At 46.0% G+C, this 16,264-nt stretch overlaps 2 protein-coding genes across 6 annotated transcripts in view; both read left to right on the top strand.

Moving 5' to 3' along the window:
• The first annotated feature begins 228 nt into the window (after positions 1 to 228).
• On the top strand, positions 229 to 1,883 carry LOC8038191 (electron transfer flavoprotein regulatory factor 1). Of its 2 annotated transcripts, XM_029973527.3 has the most exons (4): positions 229 to 772; positions 876 to 929; positions 1,044 to 1,092; positions 1,542 to 1,883. In XM_029973527.3, the coding sequence occupies exons 3-4, from the start codon at positions 1,051 to 1,053 to the stop codon at positions 1,749 to 1,751; spliced, it is 252 nt and encodes an 83-aa protein (XP_029829387.1). In that variant the 5' UTR covers positions 229 to 772; positions 876 to 929; positions 1,044 to 1,050; the 3' UTR covers positions 1,752 to 1,883. The 2 variants fall into 2 exon arrangements, with proteins under 2 accessions (XP_029829387.1, XP_042142114.1); XM_042286180.1 differs by lacking the exon at positions 229 to 772 and having other exon boundaries at positions 781 to 929.
• A 748-nt stretch (positions 1,884 to 2,631) lies between these two features.
• LOC8038189 overlaps positions 2,632 to 16,264 on the top strand; it is a 57,794-nt gene continuing 44,161 nt past the window's right edge. For 3 of the 4 annotated variants that reach the window (XM_042286177.1, XM_040503071.2, XM_042286179.1), the window contains exons 1-5: positions 2,656 to 2,751; positions 5,411 to 5,531; positions 6,642 to 6,883; positions 11,993 to 12,167; positions 15,513 to 15,853. In XM_042286177.1, the coding sequence (XP_042142111.1) occupies positions 5,433 to 5,531; positions 6,642 to 6,883; positions 11,993 to 12,167; positions 15,513 to 15,853 (857 nt within the window). In that variant the 5' untranslated portion in view covers positions 2,656 to 2,751; positions 5,411 to 5,432. Of the gene's footprint in view, positions 2,752 to 5,410; positions 5,532 to 6,641; positions 6,884 to 11,992; positions 12,168 to 15,512; positions 15,854 to 16,264 lie in introns of all 4 variants that reach the window. The other variant, XM_040503070.2, reaches the window with a different exon arrangement.

Below are 16,264 nucleotides of genomic sequence, written 5' to 3'. Positions count from 1 at the left end.
GCCGCGTGTGACACGACCTTGGGCAGCTGGGGGACCGCTACCTTCTTCACAATTAAAAAGACAAACAAATAAAACTCCCGTATAACAAGAACTAAACAGAAACAAACAAAAAAATGTTCGGCGCACTGCCCGACGTGCGCAACATCACGTGACCAATGGCAGCCTACCATTGTCCCGATTTTTTGTTTGTCTGTTGCTGCCCGCGCGTACGTGCGGTGGCGCTCGTGTTGCACGCGGCGCGTGCGACGTGCAGTGCGTACGGAAAGCCACGCCGATAAACTGTCGAAAAGTTTGTTTTTGCGGTGATAAGGGTAGGCTTTTTCTATCCGATACACGACCCAGTGGCTCCGTCGGTCGTCGCATCGAACTCGTGCGGACCCAACTTGCGGCCAGACGAACACCTCGTCCTCCGAGGAACTTGGAGGGTGCCTTTGTGAAGGAGTGCAAGGGTATTTCGGGGCTGGGGCCAGCGGTTACGCGACTCTGCGAGTTCATCGGCTCCGCGGTAGAGTTAACGTTGCCCGAAGAGCAAGCTACCGCTCCGTATTCTTTTTTTTTGTTCCCCACGTGCGGCGAACGACAAACACCGGCTGTGACTTCGGGTACCGGTCGATGGTTTCCCAGTCCCGCGAGCGTCTTTGGTGCCAGCGGTGCGCACGGCAGCGTGGTGCACGAACGATCACCCCTACATATCGGGTAGGTCATGCGGCGATAGCAGCCGGTCTGCTAAATCACCTCATCGACGACTGGCGGTCAGCGACCGGAATTCTGCGTAAGTCACCGTCTCGATCACCGCCCCGATTTCGAGGTCGGCGGACTGGCGCCGAATCTGGCACATGCACGCCAACGTGTTGATTTTGTGCGCACTGTTTCAGCGTCCTGAAGCGGGGACTGTCTTCACGTGGACGGGCCGACGCTGCAGAGAGCAGGTACTGCGCTCTGCTTGGCTTTTGACCGCTGCCTTTTAGGTCGTTGCAATTGCAGGCCGTAGTGAACGACAAAATGCGTGAACTAGAGCTTTGCTGTTTTTTTTCGACCTACAGGACGACAATGACGTCACTGAGAGGCCAAGTGGTTCAACTATACAAGAACGTGAGTCCCTATAATGTTAAAAAGAGAGTGCATTAAAATATGGGGGTGAAAAAGGACCAGTAATCGAACGCTTTGTTGAGGCATAATCCCATTATCTACGGATCAGTCTAGTTGCTACTACCTCCACAGCTGATCCTTTTGCTGTGCTTGACATATCTTAAGACTTCATAGTGTAGAAAAACACTGAATGATCTGTCACCATTGAACATACAGTATTTTGATCCATCAATGTGTGAAGCATGTTTGGTTGATGGTTGTCATACAAGGATTTGTTGTGCTGAATTTTCTGGAAAGCAGATGTAGGTATCCTTTATCCTGAATTCACCAAACAGATGTGTCAGCTGTTGCAAGCGAGAGCTCAGATTCTTTATATGGCCGAAGTGAGTGATAGTGGATATATTTAACTGTACTAGCAAACTAATGCTGGATGCTGTCTGGTCTCCCTGCAGCTCCTGCACCTGGGCAGGGACTACCCCAAGGGCTATGACTACTTCCGTACGAGGCTCAAGGCAGCGTTCATGAAGAACCGGGAAGTGACAGACCCTGAGCAGCTTTCTGTCCTGCTCGCTCGTGGCCAATACATCATCAAGGAGCTGGAGGCCTTGTACATGCTCAAGAAGTATCGCACCCTGAAGAAGCGGTATTATTCCGACCGTTGAGCTTCGTCTGTGATGGAGGAAGCCCACTAGGAGAAGGCAACGTTCCAGTGTACTGGTATAGCCGCATGCCTTCGAGAAAATGGGACTGGGGTTGCTGTGCTGCAAGTGTGAATAAAAGATGAATTGTTATTATTTGTGGCTTACCATTGTGACTCAAAATATTGCAGGTTACATAATTCTGTAGTAATGCCAGGAACAAAAACTATCAGAAAGTCATAAGCTTGTCTTTATATGTAAGGTAATATAAGCAAGATAACTTTCTTGTGTCGAAACTATTGTGTATTACTGAAGTGTAATAATTAACAGTGCCATATCTTGTGCTCTGTGATCGAGTACCGTTGTGCTTTAAGCATAACTGCTTTCGTAACCTTTCAGGTTGAATCAACTAGACCCCTTTACGACACTGCTTTAGGATACATAAAATGCATAGAAGGCAGTTTGTGCATGACTTCCGGAGTAAATTAAGCGAATAGACCTATTGCTAAATTACCCAAGCATCAAGGAGAATGCAGGGATTGGTGTTCCACGCGCCGCACATGCTGGCCTCAGCAGTAGTAACTTTTCTAAAGCAAATGCCTAAAACAAATTATATCTTGCGAGCGCGTTCGTCAACGCTTTATTTTGGATATTTACTTCGATTATTTCACACGGGGAAGGCGTGCGCGTGTGGTGCGTGGAACACCAATCCCTGCATTCTCCTTGATGCTTGGGTAATTTAGCAACAGGTATATTGCATAAGCTTCTTATTTGTTTCCCAATTCGTCAAAATACAAATTAAAAAAAAAAAAAAATCCGTGTTCTGCAACCGCACTGGTATCCAGTTTCGATATGGCGCTATTGTCATGGCGGCGAGCGCGTTCGCGATGCCACCTAGCGACTAGTCTCTCAACAATCCCAGCGAGCTTGAGAACAGAGTGCGACATCTCTGGAGGACGTGCGATAGTTCTTGGTACTGCAGTTCTCCACATCGCTTTCAAATCGCCGAAAACCCGGCAAACATGTAAGTACACCCTTCGCCTCGACGGATGTTTCTCGCGTGCTCTAGCGCGCTTTTCCTCGCGCCGAAGCGAACCCTTGCAGCGTAACGATTCGAGCGAAAGACCACGGAGTCCGCACAATAACATTGGCCTCCTACCTCCCACTGGCAAACTGCGCCCGGAGATTGCTCGACCTTTTTAATAGACCGATTCAGTTAAAGAACCAAAGAATGATCGTACTTAAATGTAGGCTACGGTCCCAAACTTGGGGAGTGTTGAAGAAATTGCAACACTCGCTAGGCAAGCGGAGAGCGACGAGAAACGCAAAATGGTGGTTGTCAGCCATCTTCCTGCAGCCCGCCTCAACTAAACTTTTTTTGTTGTTACATATTAAAACGCATCTTGACTTGCGCCGACGGTCCTGTTGATTGAATGGTTCCACACACGCTGTAGACGATATTGAATGAGATATAATGAGCTTAGAGAATCTGTAACACCGCGTGAACGATTTTGCGATGCCGGGCCGAAGCTGCGGAGCCCGCTAGCGACACCTGTCGAAGAAGGCGGGAAAGTCCGCCAGTAGGCTTTCGGTGTGTGTGCAACCTAGTGCTGGCTCCATCAACTAAATCCAACTACTGCCGCTTGCTGAGGAATAATAGAGCCTTTGGTCTGTAATCTTTCTCCAGCTCCCGCTGATTTCAAGTGCACTGAAAAGTTGCCGCGTCTGGTTAGGTTAGGAGAACGGTTTGCACGTGTTTATTAACACTTTTTTTTCTTTTTCGTTGGGCCGGCCCGTGCAACATATGCTGAACTCGTGGCGTTGTCGGAAGAAAAGAGCATGGAATAAAATTTAACATAAAACGCGCGTCGTACAAGAAAAAAAAAAAACTACGCAGCTTATTGTAGCATTGATGTCCAAGCCTGACCATCACGGAATGGTGGGTTACTGATTTGTGAGAGTGGCATTCCTTGTTGTCACCTAATTAAAAAAAATAAAATAAAAACAAAGAAATATATATATATATATAACTTTTTCATTGAATTTGAAGCTAATTTGGGTGTTATACTGACAGGTACTACAAATCGGATTCTATGCAATGCATGGTCAGTAACGAATGCACCCTGGATTCACTGAGTGGTTAGAACCTTGTAAACCAAATACATATTTTATTAAAAAAACAATTATAACAAGAAAAATATTTTTGCACAGTAACTATATACACAAGTTGTCCCCCATAAATATTAACAAGTGTTTTTTTATTTTTCACCGCAAAGATAAACCACGCGTCGCCCAACTCTCATTTTCCACCCAGAGGTAGTGCTAGAGGTTCGAACTGTATGCCAAAGTTTCAGCGAGAACTGATACCTTATTCAAAAGTTTTAAGTGATTTTCTAAAAATTTCAATGGGAAAAAGGCGGCTGACGAAGCTCTCGAATACGTAGAGCTCTATGGCACCCAAGGGCGAAAATGGGCCCCATTTTTCTATTGAAATTTTCTGAAAATCAGACATCTTTTGAATAAGGTCTTGGTTTGTGCTAAAACCTCTAGTGCTACGATTGGGCAGAGAATGAGCGTTCAGCGGTGCTTAGTTCATTTTTGTGGTGAAAAAAAACCTTGTAAATATTCTTGGGGTGACACCCTGTACAGTGCATTTTAAATAAATACAAGAGAAGAAATTGATCTCTGCAGATCTGAAAGTTGTTTTTAGTTATGTTATCGAAGTGTCTGCTCCAACCATTCTCAAGTACAGCGTGTCCAAAAACAAAAATATGGTGTTTTTTTTGTTGTTTTCTCACTGCAAAAATGAGCTACGCATCATCCAACGCTTATTCTTTGCCCAAATATAGCGCTAACGGTCAGAACCAGATGCAAAAGTTTCAGCATAAACAGTTATCTTATTATTAAAAAATTCCCTGTAAACTTTTTTTAAAATAAACACCCAAAAAAAAAAATCCACTCATGCATTCTATTTTTTTCTTTTTCATTCCTGTGTCCTGTTGTAGTGGTGTATTTTTTGTGCACAGGTTGTGCAGGTTCTTTGCTTCATTCGGCTTCGTGTACAAGTACAGCACGCTCTTGTTGACAGCGATCAAGCAGAGCTTTGAAAACGTTTTCTAGGCGTCAAAGATCTGGCTCTTCGTAACTGGACCGCAATTTCGACATGAAACATTGCGCAGCTTTAGCGCCAAGGTGGGACGTAAAGAATCTATCAACAGTCGTAATTGCAAAAAAGTTTGTCAATTAAGTTTTGCTTAACTAGCATCGAGGAACGACATGGAACGAAAACACCTTTTTGGGGTGCGACACACGGTTCATTAAATTGGGTCATATCTATTTTAAACTCTCTCGCTTTTTTTCTCCATGTGTTAGCATTGTTACGAGTAGTGTTCATTTCTGTATGCTTGAAATCACGAGTGATCCAAGGTGAGGCGTCAATCTCGAATTCCGTGAGAACCCAGGAAGCGTTTGGCATTCAGCTGAGTTGCCCTCCAAAAGCCTCAAAAGCCAGCACTGACGGTAGTGCACATAAGGCGCTGACTTTACGCTATCTCTTTGCCGAGTCAGCACTGGTGGTAGTAGCTTTGACTCTATCTCATCCCCGTGCTGCACGTGTGAACTGGCCTTAAAAGTCGGTTTTGGGGGTGAGGGTTCTGACTATGAAGCTCGGTGTTCTATCGCAGGTGCCCGTGAGGAAAGGGGGCCATGGGGGACAGCATGGGGGACAGCATTCCCCTTCATGCTGTGGCCTACGCCCAGGAGGGGTCGGACCTGGATGGAGGGGCCATCATCCTCATCCCGCAGGTGGGCTGGATGGGTGGACGCGTCTGGCCGAGTCCTTCGAATTGAGTGGCAACTCGCTATCCCGGCCGGTGTTTTTTTTTAAATTTTTTTATTGACAACGATTAACTTTTGCTTAATATACGAGACATGGAGGTTAAGCGTTTTGATCGTAACGCTGAAAAAATTTCGATCTGCGCGACGGCCGGCCTAGGGAATGGTGACCCCACCGACCAAGCTTCCGGTAGGTGGGGTCGCCTTCGTCTTACGAAACTGAGGGCCATGAGTACAAATGTGCCCCGAGCATTTTTCAGATAAGTGCCTGCCCGATACTACCTAGAAGACAAGACCCACGCCATTTCTCCTCCCCCCCCCATCCCCCCTCAAAACGTCATTGCTAGTGGATCAATGCAGCACTGCCTAGCTTGCGTCAGCGCGTCTCTCGGCGTCTAGCAATAAGTGTGACTCTAGATTGCGGCGACGGCAAGATGCACGTGTTCGCCACTTTGCAGCAGCACTCTTCCAGCTTTGGCATGTTTGCTGCTTTGGGTGGGCCGGCAATCTGCTAACAATGACATCGTACGGAGACCCTGACTTCCATACTTGTTTTCACCTCAAGAAAAAGTTAAGTTTTACGCACTGTTCATACGCCGCAAGAAGTAGTTCTCACAAGATTTGGTTGTTGGAGGAAGACTTCATGCTTTTGGCACTTGAAACGGGTACATCTTGATAAGATAACAAATATCTAATCTAAACTGCATTTATATATATCTTAATTCTCTACATAAAGGGGGAAATTAGTAATGCTCCGCAAAGAGCCATACTTTTTTTAATATTGTTCTTGAGGTGAAAACGAGTATAAGTGGTATTACCTTTTATTAACTTCTATTGACGAAGCCATTTAGAACAACACCACCGCACCAATACGTACAATGTACTTTGAATGTAAAATTATTTTTGGGGCTACAGCGTTCGAATTAGGGACGTGCAGTACTCTAATTAGATACGCTAATTTACGGAAATGTAGCGATTGATTTAGGCAGGAACGGTCCTTGCGTCGGAGAAACGCACCGCGGTCGTCAGCGCGCCGTGCGAAGCCAAGGGCGGCAGCTGCAGTTGGGTCCCTCCGGGCAGGAGGACTGCCAGCAGATGCTGCTCGGAGACGCCCTCCTGGCGGGTCCAGAGCTGCTGCTGGGCCAGCTGCAACCGCTGACCATCGCCGGGGAGCACGGGGGCCAGCACGTGCTGCTGCAGTCCGTGGAGCAGGTCATGCAGCGGCAGGCGGCGGCCGTTCAGCAGGAGGAACCCCCCGCTGAGCCCCCCGCCGACCCGCCCGCGCCTCCCCAGGAGGCGGCTCCGCAGGGATATGCCTTCAGGTGGGGCCAGTGTCCTTTTCGTTAAAGCATGGGTTCTCAAACTGGGTTTTGCAGAGTGCTCGCTTGGCTTCCGCGAGCACAGGAACCGACTGAAGCTGGCAGCAGATATGAGGCTGGCCCTAAGTGTGACTGAGTCACGCATCGATTCGCTGTTGCAAGCAAGGCAACCCCACCTTTCACACTAATATGTACACTGTCTTTCATTGTAATCCCACCCTTTAGTCTAATGTGTTCCGCTCTTTATTGTTTTATCTGTGCAATAAATATTTTGTGAACTCTTCTATTGAAAGTGTATCCAGGAAGCAAAACAGCGGGGAAGGGGTAGAGGGTGTTCCTTGGCACTCTTTAAAGGTTGCTGGGGTTCCCCGAGACCAAAAAGTTTGAGAACCCCTGCGTTAGAGGTTCCTACGCTCGTTCTCGCCTCGAGAACCGTACTAGTAAAAAAAAAAAAAAAGAAAGGTCTGGCTCCTCGAGGAACATTGCTGATTTCCCCCTTTACGTGGAGGATTAAGATCCATGTAAATACATTTTAGAGTATTGTAAAGGACTTGATTTTCACGAGAACCTAATTTTCACGATATTTGTGTAATATTGCAAAAAATAAGTTCCGCGAATGTGTTTACCTACGGTAACAAAGCCATGGCGTGCCACCCTTGTTCGCAAAATTTTTTGCCTGCAAAATATTCCTCGAAAGCCGCACTTCGCCGAATTCGTGAAATATTGAGCCTACGGAAATGAGGTGGTTTACAATGGATATACATAGGATTTTCTGTTTTCTGAGTCTTTTTTCTCGTGAAATTCAGAGGGTGTTTTTCAACATTTCTTTTTCGCTAAAAGTTTATTTTTCTTATATTCCCAATTCTCTGAAAATCAGAGTTTAATTTTACTTCCCAATTTCTTAAAAATATACTTGTCCGAGATTTTAAGAGATTAAAGTGGTCTCTTCTCATTATCACTGACCCTATGCTCATAAAATATTTATATCTAAACACTGCCTTTTCCGATTTTCATTTTGCCATCGTTACCATTTTGCCATCAGAGCGGGGGTGGGGAGGTCCGGTCTGAAAGTCCTATACTCCGCGACAACTTTTCTTGGCAATGCAGTGGAAGGTACGTCCCGCGTCCCCTCTCCCATTTTGAGTGTACGCAGGCTCTCCTTCTCCCCCATTTCCGAGGGGAGGAGGAGAGCCTGCGTACACTCAAAATGGGAGAGGGGACGCGGGATGTACCTTCCACTGCATTGCCAAGAAAAGTTGTCGCGGAGTATAGCCCCCCTTCTTCAACTCTAACATTTGATATGCCGATCCCCAATATTCAAAGGGGGGGGGAGGGGGAGGGGGGAGGCCCCCCTCCCCTCGCCCCCCCCTCTCTGAAAATACCTGCGTCTGCTCCTGGTTGTGACCTCAAAATCTTGAGTATTTCGGATAAATCTGAATTGAAGAAAAGTTTACCGTCTAACGTTTTTAGGGTTGTTACGAATTTGCTCGAAAACGCGGAACCCTAGATATGTTGTCTTCTCAAAACGAACATGTTTCAAGCGCTAAAAGCATCCCTCTTCCTCCGACAATTAAATCTTGTACAAATGAAAGTGCCGAACCAAAATTTTGATTGGTTCATGTTCAGGTTCGGGTTCACAGCTTTCGGTTCAGCTCCAGTTCAGCTCCGGAGAGCAAGAATAACGGTTCCTATCGTTTCATACGGATTGTTTCATGTTAAATGGTTTGTGTCGTCTGTACAATCAACTTTTATTTTTAAAGGGGCCCTGCAATCATATTTAAGCGTCTACCTTTTTTGCGGTTTCCACGTCTCTTGGGGTCCGGGCAAGCCAGCGGGCACGGAGAGAGTAACTAAATATCAGTGCGTCATATTTTAACCGGGCGACGCAGAAACCACCTCCACCGACGAGGGCGACCCGCGGTACCGAAAGCGCGCAAAATGTGACGTGTTTGGTCCTAGGCTTACTACTGGTCAGAGCCGCTAAAAGCTTTTTCTTCGTCGAAATACAAAATATAAGTGGCGCGAACCGTTTCAATTATTTATAAAAGAAGGTTTTGTTCAGTATTTTAGATCAGAAAAGAAACAAATGCAGTTTATAAAGTACGGAAACAAGAAAAAACCCGTCGACATACCCGCCACCAAGCGGCGGAAAAAACGGCGCATACTAGAAAGAACTAGTGGGATGAGGCTACGACGAACGGCCAGCGTAGAAAAGCCCCGGATGTACGCGGCGGCGCTGCGGTCGTATACCGGCTCAACGATCCGACCGGTTCTGAGCGTTCCGAAGGCCTTCGGCGCGGGCCCTGCTGGCGATTTGGCCATTTGGCGGCATGGCAGCGCGAAGTGGCTCCCGTTCTGAACTGATCTTTACCCCGTGTTTGCTGTCGTTTGTGGCAAATGAAGTGTCATGCCGAAATAGTCTTTAATCGCGCAGCAAATGCAATGCGAGCCGCCGCGGCCGCCCGCTTCATAGAGCCTATCCAACATATGCTTTAGTGGCGCCCTCTCGAGCCGTTGACCCGGAGTGCGGCAACCGTGAACGCTCGATGAGCTCACTACCCCTCCTCTAGTTAATGGCCACTCAAGCCAGGACCTAGTACGTCATGAAGGAGGTTATTTTTTGCTTGTTTTTGTAATTCTAATTTGCCTATAACTTTTAAAATAAAGCGAAATTTGAGAAAAGAAAAGTTTGATAAAGTTACTACGTTCAGTGCGCTCCGGTTCGGTGCAAATTAAAACCAGTCAAAAAGTCATTGCAGGGCCCCTTTAAGGGAAAAAACAAGAAATTGTGTTACTTTACTTAAATGCGGCAGTCTAAAAACTAAATTAAAATTGGAAACATCCTGTTCATAGTAAATATTTTTTTTTGTTTACCCCAGATACATATTTTATCTAAATAAGAAAACTGTCGTAAAGCGAGGCTAGCCACCTAAAATGCCAGTGATTGCTACAATTTAGTGTCGCATCTTAAAAGTTATATTCTGGTCGTGCTCTCAACCCAAAGTATTTATTACGGTACACAAAAGCACGAAATTTGCACCTCATCGGCATGTACATTTTTAGGATTTACAGATTTGTTTAAACAAAAAGGTATGAAAGCATTACACAAATGCAGTCTATGCAAGCGAGTTATATGGCTGGGGTTACATATTATAGGGGCCAATTGTCACAATGAGTCAAATAATTAACCAAGATTTGTCAATAAATTTTTCAGTTGGTAAGGCTAAGTAATAAGGTTACAATTACAAGCTTACCGGGCGTCATTGAAAAGAAATCGATTAGTACATTTAGAAAATATTTGATGCGCATGGGAAGCGCTTCGGCTAAAAATAACAGTTTGGTTCCGGTTCAACACTTTAGTAAGAAGCACTTTGCGTGGCGTACGAACATCGCGCAAAACTTGATTTTTTTGGGGGTGAAAATGAGTACAGTTTGTTTCGGGGGCGAAAATTAATACAGTTTGTTTCAGGGGCAGGTTTGTTATGGTAGCTGTCTGGATGAGAATGACAAAATGAGAACTTACAACTGTAGCTTCTCTCTGCCATTCTCATTTCTTTGGCTATAGTGAACCATAGCTTGGAGCATGTGGCAGTGTTTCCGGCGGCCGAGCCAGTTGGCGTGCCACGTTTCGGAGCACTCGAAGCGAAGGCTCGCACCGTAAACCTTGGGTTCTATCATCGAAGACGCCAGGGTATTAGCGGTCGTGTGGCGTGAAAGCAATTTCATCAAACACTGGTGCACCACCCCCACACTGTCAAAGCAGCTAACGTCTCGTTTGCCTCTGATTTGCTTGTTACAAGTGGGGCCGTCACAGCTTTGTTTGTGAAGAAACTTCCTGTGAGCAACTTTGGGGTTTGAAGTCCGAGTGAGATTTGTTGTTTGGAGGTTTAGGCGGCGGTAGGTGAGTTTGCCCGGCAATGGTGTCTGGTGCTTCTGCTGTAGATGGGGCACATGGCCTGTGTGGTTACGTCTGCTAACCTGGGGTCTTTAACATGCTCCGTGCCTTTGACATATTTCATGTAAGGGTTCTTGAACGACTGCATTTGGGTACAGTACCCAGAGAAACGAAATGGACCAGCGGAGCGCGTGCCCTCGCGAATATACGCTTGCTTTAGAGATTCCTGGAGTAACTACTAAGTGGTGGCACCATATGATTACCCCAGAGTCAAGCAACTGTATGTGGTTAGCCGCACACTTTAGAGTAACTGTACATGTTCCTAAATCTCAGCATATGCAGTCATACTGTAGCAAGGCCACGCACTCCGCTAGAGTATTAACGAAGTGCATTTCTCTTTGTGATTTTTTTAAAATAAGCTTGGCAAAAGTTACAACTAAGGATTCCTTCGCACGTACGCTTTCTATTGTAACCTATATAAGCCTGAGCTCATGGCTGTGGCAATTGCTCCTGCTGTGTGAGAGTTCAGGTGTTCAAGGTACGTTCTTGAGCATTGAGCTCGAACTCATAGGCTTCGCTACGGTGCTGCTTGAGATGAAGTGGAGCGTAGCGCCCTCATGTTAGTAAGCTAGCTTCTGCATTTCACTGGTCATCATATTTAGGCCCATTTCAATAGTTCACCCTTCTTTCTTTTTTGTATTGAGTTCATAGTATTACTGAGTTGAATAAAGACTTGCTATGCTATCAAATGGTTAGGAATTACGTTGGGTGAACCTTAGGCTTGCCGTTTGTCCAAAAGGTGTCGCTGCTCAACTACAAGAGTGGGTTTGCAGCTGCATTCCACTCTCAGTCCCTCAATTTCTTAAATTATTGCGATTACCAGGAAAAATTGGCCACTGAGGCATTTAGGGACCCAACATAATGATACCAATCGTAGGTCAATGCAAGAAGAACAGAAATGTAGATATTTGATACGCCTGCCCCGATTTCAAGTAGCCCCTTATCAATGCTGAAGCTGGGGTTGCAGCGACATTCTTCTCGTGTACCTCAAAGTCTTAACGTACAAATTCTTGTAACTTCGAGTCTGTTTTTAAAAATTATAATGCTGCTGTTGGGGGGTTCTGCCGTTTTCGAGGGTGCCTTGGTTGCGTGATCGCAGATCTCGTCTTGGCAAAGAGATTTCACTATGGGCATGGTGGTTGGATTCTTGGCCGCAGGTCGGAGCCGGTCGTTGAGGCGCCACCCCCGACCCGTGCCGTGTCGCGCGTTCTCCGAGTGCGCTGGTTGGACGAGCTGTTGGCGAAGAAGTGCATCGCCTGCCCCGTGCCGGGATGTCCCCAGACCTTCTCGGCCATCACCTCCGTCGAGAAGCACTATCTGCACTGCATGGGGGTGAGGACTCTTCGATGGCTCGTGTTTCGTCGAGTTTGCGTCTGGTTTCTTCGGACGGCAGCGACATGTTTGTAGTACTTGCGTCTGAGGTGAAAGGAAATGTGGAAGTTAAAAAATTGTTGTGGAATGTTAGAGAATGGCAAAACAAAATTATGTTTAAGAATTTGGGGTTAATTTTAGGGAATGATGGAAATAAACCGGGAAAATTCATAATTGCCGGGGAATTTTAGGGAATGGCAAAAAAAAATTGCGAACTTTCAGAATTGGCGGGTACTTTTGGGGAAGCGACAAATATGGAAATTTGATAACTTCTGTAAAATTAACTGGAATTATAAGAATAGTGGGGAAATTTCATAATTTGTTGAGAATGTTACGGAACGGTCGATAGAAAATGGGGGAATTCTATAATTGGTGGGGAATTCTGGGGAACAATGTGGAAAGAAATGGGGAGATTTTATAATTGTGAGGAATTTAGGGAATAGTGGAAAGAAACTGGGAACTTTCAGAATTGGTGTAGGGGCTTTAGTGAACCCCAAAATGTGAATTGTGTCGAGGGACCTTGACAGATCATACTCGTTGTCTGAACTTGGCATTGAAATGTGACATTCGACAAATTCTTTGTTTCAATGGGGTATGTGAAGGTGTTGTCTGATCTTGTTAATGTGCCATGTCTGTTATCTATGAGTTTCAAGTGACACTGGGCAATGGTGTTAACTTTGGGCACAAATCTAGGGCCTAGTGTTTTCAGGAGTTTCTAAAATTGCTGCCACATCTTGGTTCTCGTGATTTGTTAGGGAAATGTGTCCAATAGTTGCGGGAAACCTGCGAAAAAAGTAAGCGAATGAAATTGATTTGGGAGAAATTACGACCATAAGCAGCTTTCTGACCCCACCTGCTTGAAGTAGCTCCATTAAGTATTTCGAAAATTGGGAAAGGTCTACAGCCAACACATTCTTTTTAGATTACCCTGTCTAAAACTTTTTTCGTCGCACCGCGGAAAATTTTTTTAGAGACACCTAAACACCTGGGGTGGCGCACTGGCGACAGTAGAAATCAACCGATCGGATCTCTGGGAAAACCTAACGGGTGAATGCGGGTTCGAAGAAGCCACCACGAAGGAAGTTGCCAGACACGTTTACGCTTTCGTCAAACCCCTTATACCTGTCCAAAGGACGGATAATTGGAAACGCCATCTGTATTCTTAAACCTAGGAATCATCTTATTTCCGAATAGTTGTAATGCAGGTAACGAACGATTCATCTGCTTTACAAAAAAATTTCAGTAATTTTCCTTTCATTTTGCGGTTTTCTGTCTCATTGTGGCATTTCCTATTGAAGCACATTTCAAGTGAAATCAAACTCAGTCATGGTTGAGGCCTTTTGTCTATATGTTGTCCTTTGCTTCCCTGCAGTCACGGGATTGCATTATCTCAGTAACGCTTGTATCTGTTTTCAAGTGTTCTCTCATACTCACCACCCAGCTGAGACTGTAGAATCTATGAACGCGTTGGACCAATCATACATCGATCCTTCGCCAATTGATCACGCACTCTTCCACATCCTCGCATGGAGAGCTGGCTCAAGCGATGAAAGGGAAGCAATTGATTGGTCCGGCAAGATCGTAGCCCCCACGAGCTTACCGTAAAATTCAGAGAGACAGCCCACCTAACATCAAGAGCCAATCGGGTGAAAATATGGAGCGGGCTAACTTTAGATGTGCAATCAGGGAACGTTTTGGAAAGTTGCTGTTTTTAGTTTGTGTCCCTTCCAAGCTTGTTATGGTGACGAGGGGCAAGAAAGCAAAGATGACTGCACTTCCCAGTCAGCAACGTTCGCTTATATCCCACCATAGCTATAACTACAGTCTAAGCTCGTTATAACAGACCTTGATTTTGACCAAGATGTTGGTCTGTCGTAATAGGAGTATGTTGTATGCAGATAAGAAGTTGAGTCAATGGTGCATAGAGGGAAACCAACTGGACTTCACAAATTGGTATGTTATATCCAAATGTCTGTTGTAACCAGGTCTGTTATAATCAGCTTAGACTGTAGCCGCATTTACGCCGAGGCCATCGTTGATCCCAAAACTGCTATTACTAAAAATGGGCTATCGTTCGGTTTTTAAAAAAAAAAAAAAATATATATATAGCAAATCAAGCCAAACATAGGGGTGGGCCATCTTTCGGGGGTGGGGCATCTCTCGGGATTTTACGGTAGGGATGAACAGAGTATAAGTTACTGTCTTTTTTTTTTAGTGTTGTTACATAGAAATTTATTATATGTATCTGTACTCGCCTGAACAATGTTGTGTTCTATAGGGTGGTCCAAGTCACCAGGCTCGATCTAAAAGGGACCGTATAAATCGACGCCTGCACATAGCCATCTAAAATTTTCGTCAAAAGTGTGTTTCACAGGTCGGCTTTTTCTTGTAAAATTACGAAGTGTAGATCTCTTTTAGTAAAAAAAATAGGGCCAAGAAACTTGCCAGGGTCTACGGCGGGCGGCGACCCAGATGACAAGGTCCAGTAGCAAGGTGTGTTTGGCGTTCGTATCAATAGATGGCGTCGGGAGCAGCGTCTGAAGGTGCAGACGACATGCAGACGAAATCCATTGGCAGCAAAAGCGCCGCCGTTATGCAAACATGTTTTTTTTCTTCAAGTTTTGCTTTTATTTGCACTTATTTTTAACCGAAGGTACATTTCAAAAAGATTATATTCATATTCATAAACCGCGGTGGTAACGAGCCGTCGCGATAAGGATGTAGCGCCATCTATCAATACAAACGCCAAACACACCCCTCTACTGGACCCCTATCGTCTGTGTTGCTGCCCGCCGTAGACCCTGGCAAGTTTCTGGGCCTTATTTTTTACAGAAAGAGAGCTACGCTTTGTAATTTTACAAGAAAAAACCGACCTGTGAATTCCACCCTTGATGAGAAGTTTAGATTGTTACGTGCAGGCATAGATTTTTACGGTCCATTTTAGATCGAGCCTGGTGACTCTTGAACCACCCTATATATATGACCACGCCATTTTGCCCCCCCCCCCCCCCCCCCCCTTTATGTAATGCCCCCCAGAAAGCCTTTAAGGGAAAATGAATAAATAAATAAATGTCTAATCTTCATCAGCTCGTTTTCACCCTGACCTTCTTTTTTATCAAAAGACTCCGAGATATTGCTTTTTTCTAAATTTGGTATCTTTTTGGTTAACTTTTTTTTCTTTTACACTTACATGAACCAGCGCCCTTTGTGGTGACATAACTTGCTAGGACAAAAACTGCCAAAGTTTCCAGATGAGTAAGTGGTTTATTCAAGGACCGCGGCAAACGGAACGCAAACTGTTCGCAGGTGGACGGGTCGGGGCTGGAGCAGTGTCCGTACTGCGAGGCCCATTTCCTTAGCCACTGCAACGCGCTGCACGAGCACATCCTGGAGGAGCACCCGACGCGTCGTGCACTGGTGCACTCGTCGTTCAACGAGCGGAGCAAACGGGTCCAACCCTTCCGCCGCCGGAGCGGGCCCCGCCCCGCCGGGACGATGGCGCCCCCGCCCCCACCCAAGCGGCCCGCTAGGCCCCCCGGCGGTGCCGGGGCGTCCACGGGGGCCGCCAGCTGGGACTGGGAGAACCGGAGGAGAACCTACTCGCGCTCTTTCGACGAACCCATGGGCCCCACGTCGGACATCTTCAAGTGCGTGGACAAGTCTCGATGAAAAAAGTTCTTTCCGCACGAGCATTTGGTTCTTCCCGGGGTGTTTGTAAAGTTGTTTATGTAAAGCGGGGGTTTTAATAAATGTCGCTCGCCGTACGCGAGTCGCAGACTTTCAAAAATTGGTCTGCCTTTGGTTGGCCCGCTCGCCACGTAGGAAGCGATTGCTCGCAACCAGCGGTTACACTTCCGAGGGCGCCCTCTGGTTTCTGCGCCGAATCGCAGACCAACGGGCATGTCACAGTCTTTGATCCCGCTTTTAATGGGGACATCCGATGCGTGTTGATTTAATTTTTTTTTTTTTTTTTTTTGAGCACTTGGAGGTTGTAGGTTGAACTGCGACTGTAAACAGACGATCTCCGAGACAGCTTTAGTGTCGCTCTGGACTTTGGC

This window comes from Ixodes scapularis, unplaced genomic scaffold (assembly GCF_016920785.2).
Source record: "Ixodes scapularis isolate PalLabHiFi unplaced genomic scaffold, ASM1692078v2 PGA_scaffold7__128_contigs__length_106722199, whole genome shotgun sequence".
Classification (NCBI taxonomy): Eukaryota; Metazoa; Arthropoda; class Arachnida; order Ixodida; family Ixodidae; genus Ixodes; species Ixodes scapularis.
This window is presented reverse-complemented; position numbering and strand designations above follow the sequence as displayed.

Coding starts and splice junctions, on each gene's coding strand:
- LOC8038191 (XM_029973527.3), top strand. CDS start 1,051: ATGACGTCACTGAGAGGCCAAGTGGTTCAACTATACAAGAAC. Junction 1,093..1,541: donor TGGTTCAACTATACAAGAAC/GTGAGTCCCTAT, acceptor GTCTCCCTGCAG/CTCCTGCACCTGGGCAGGGA.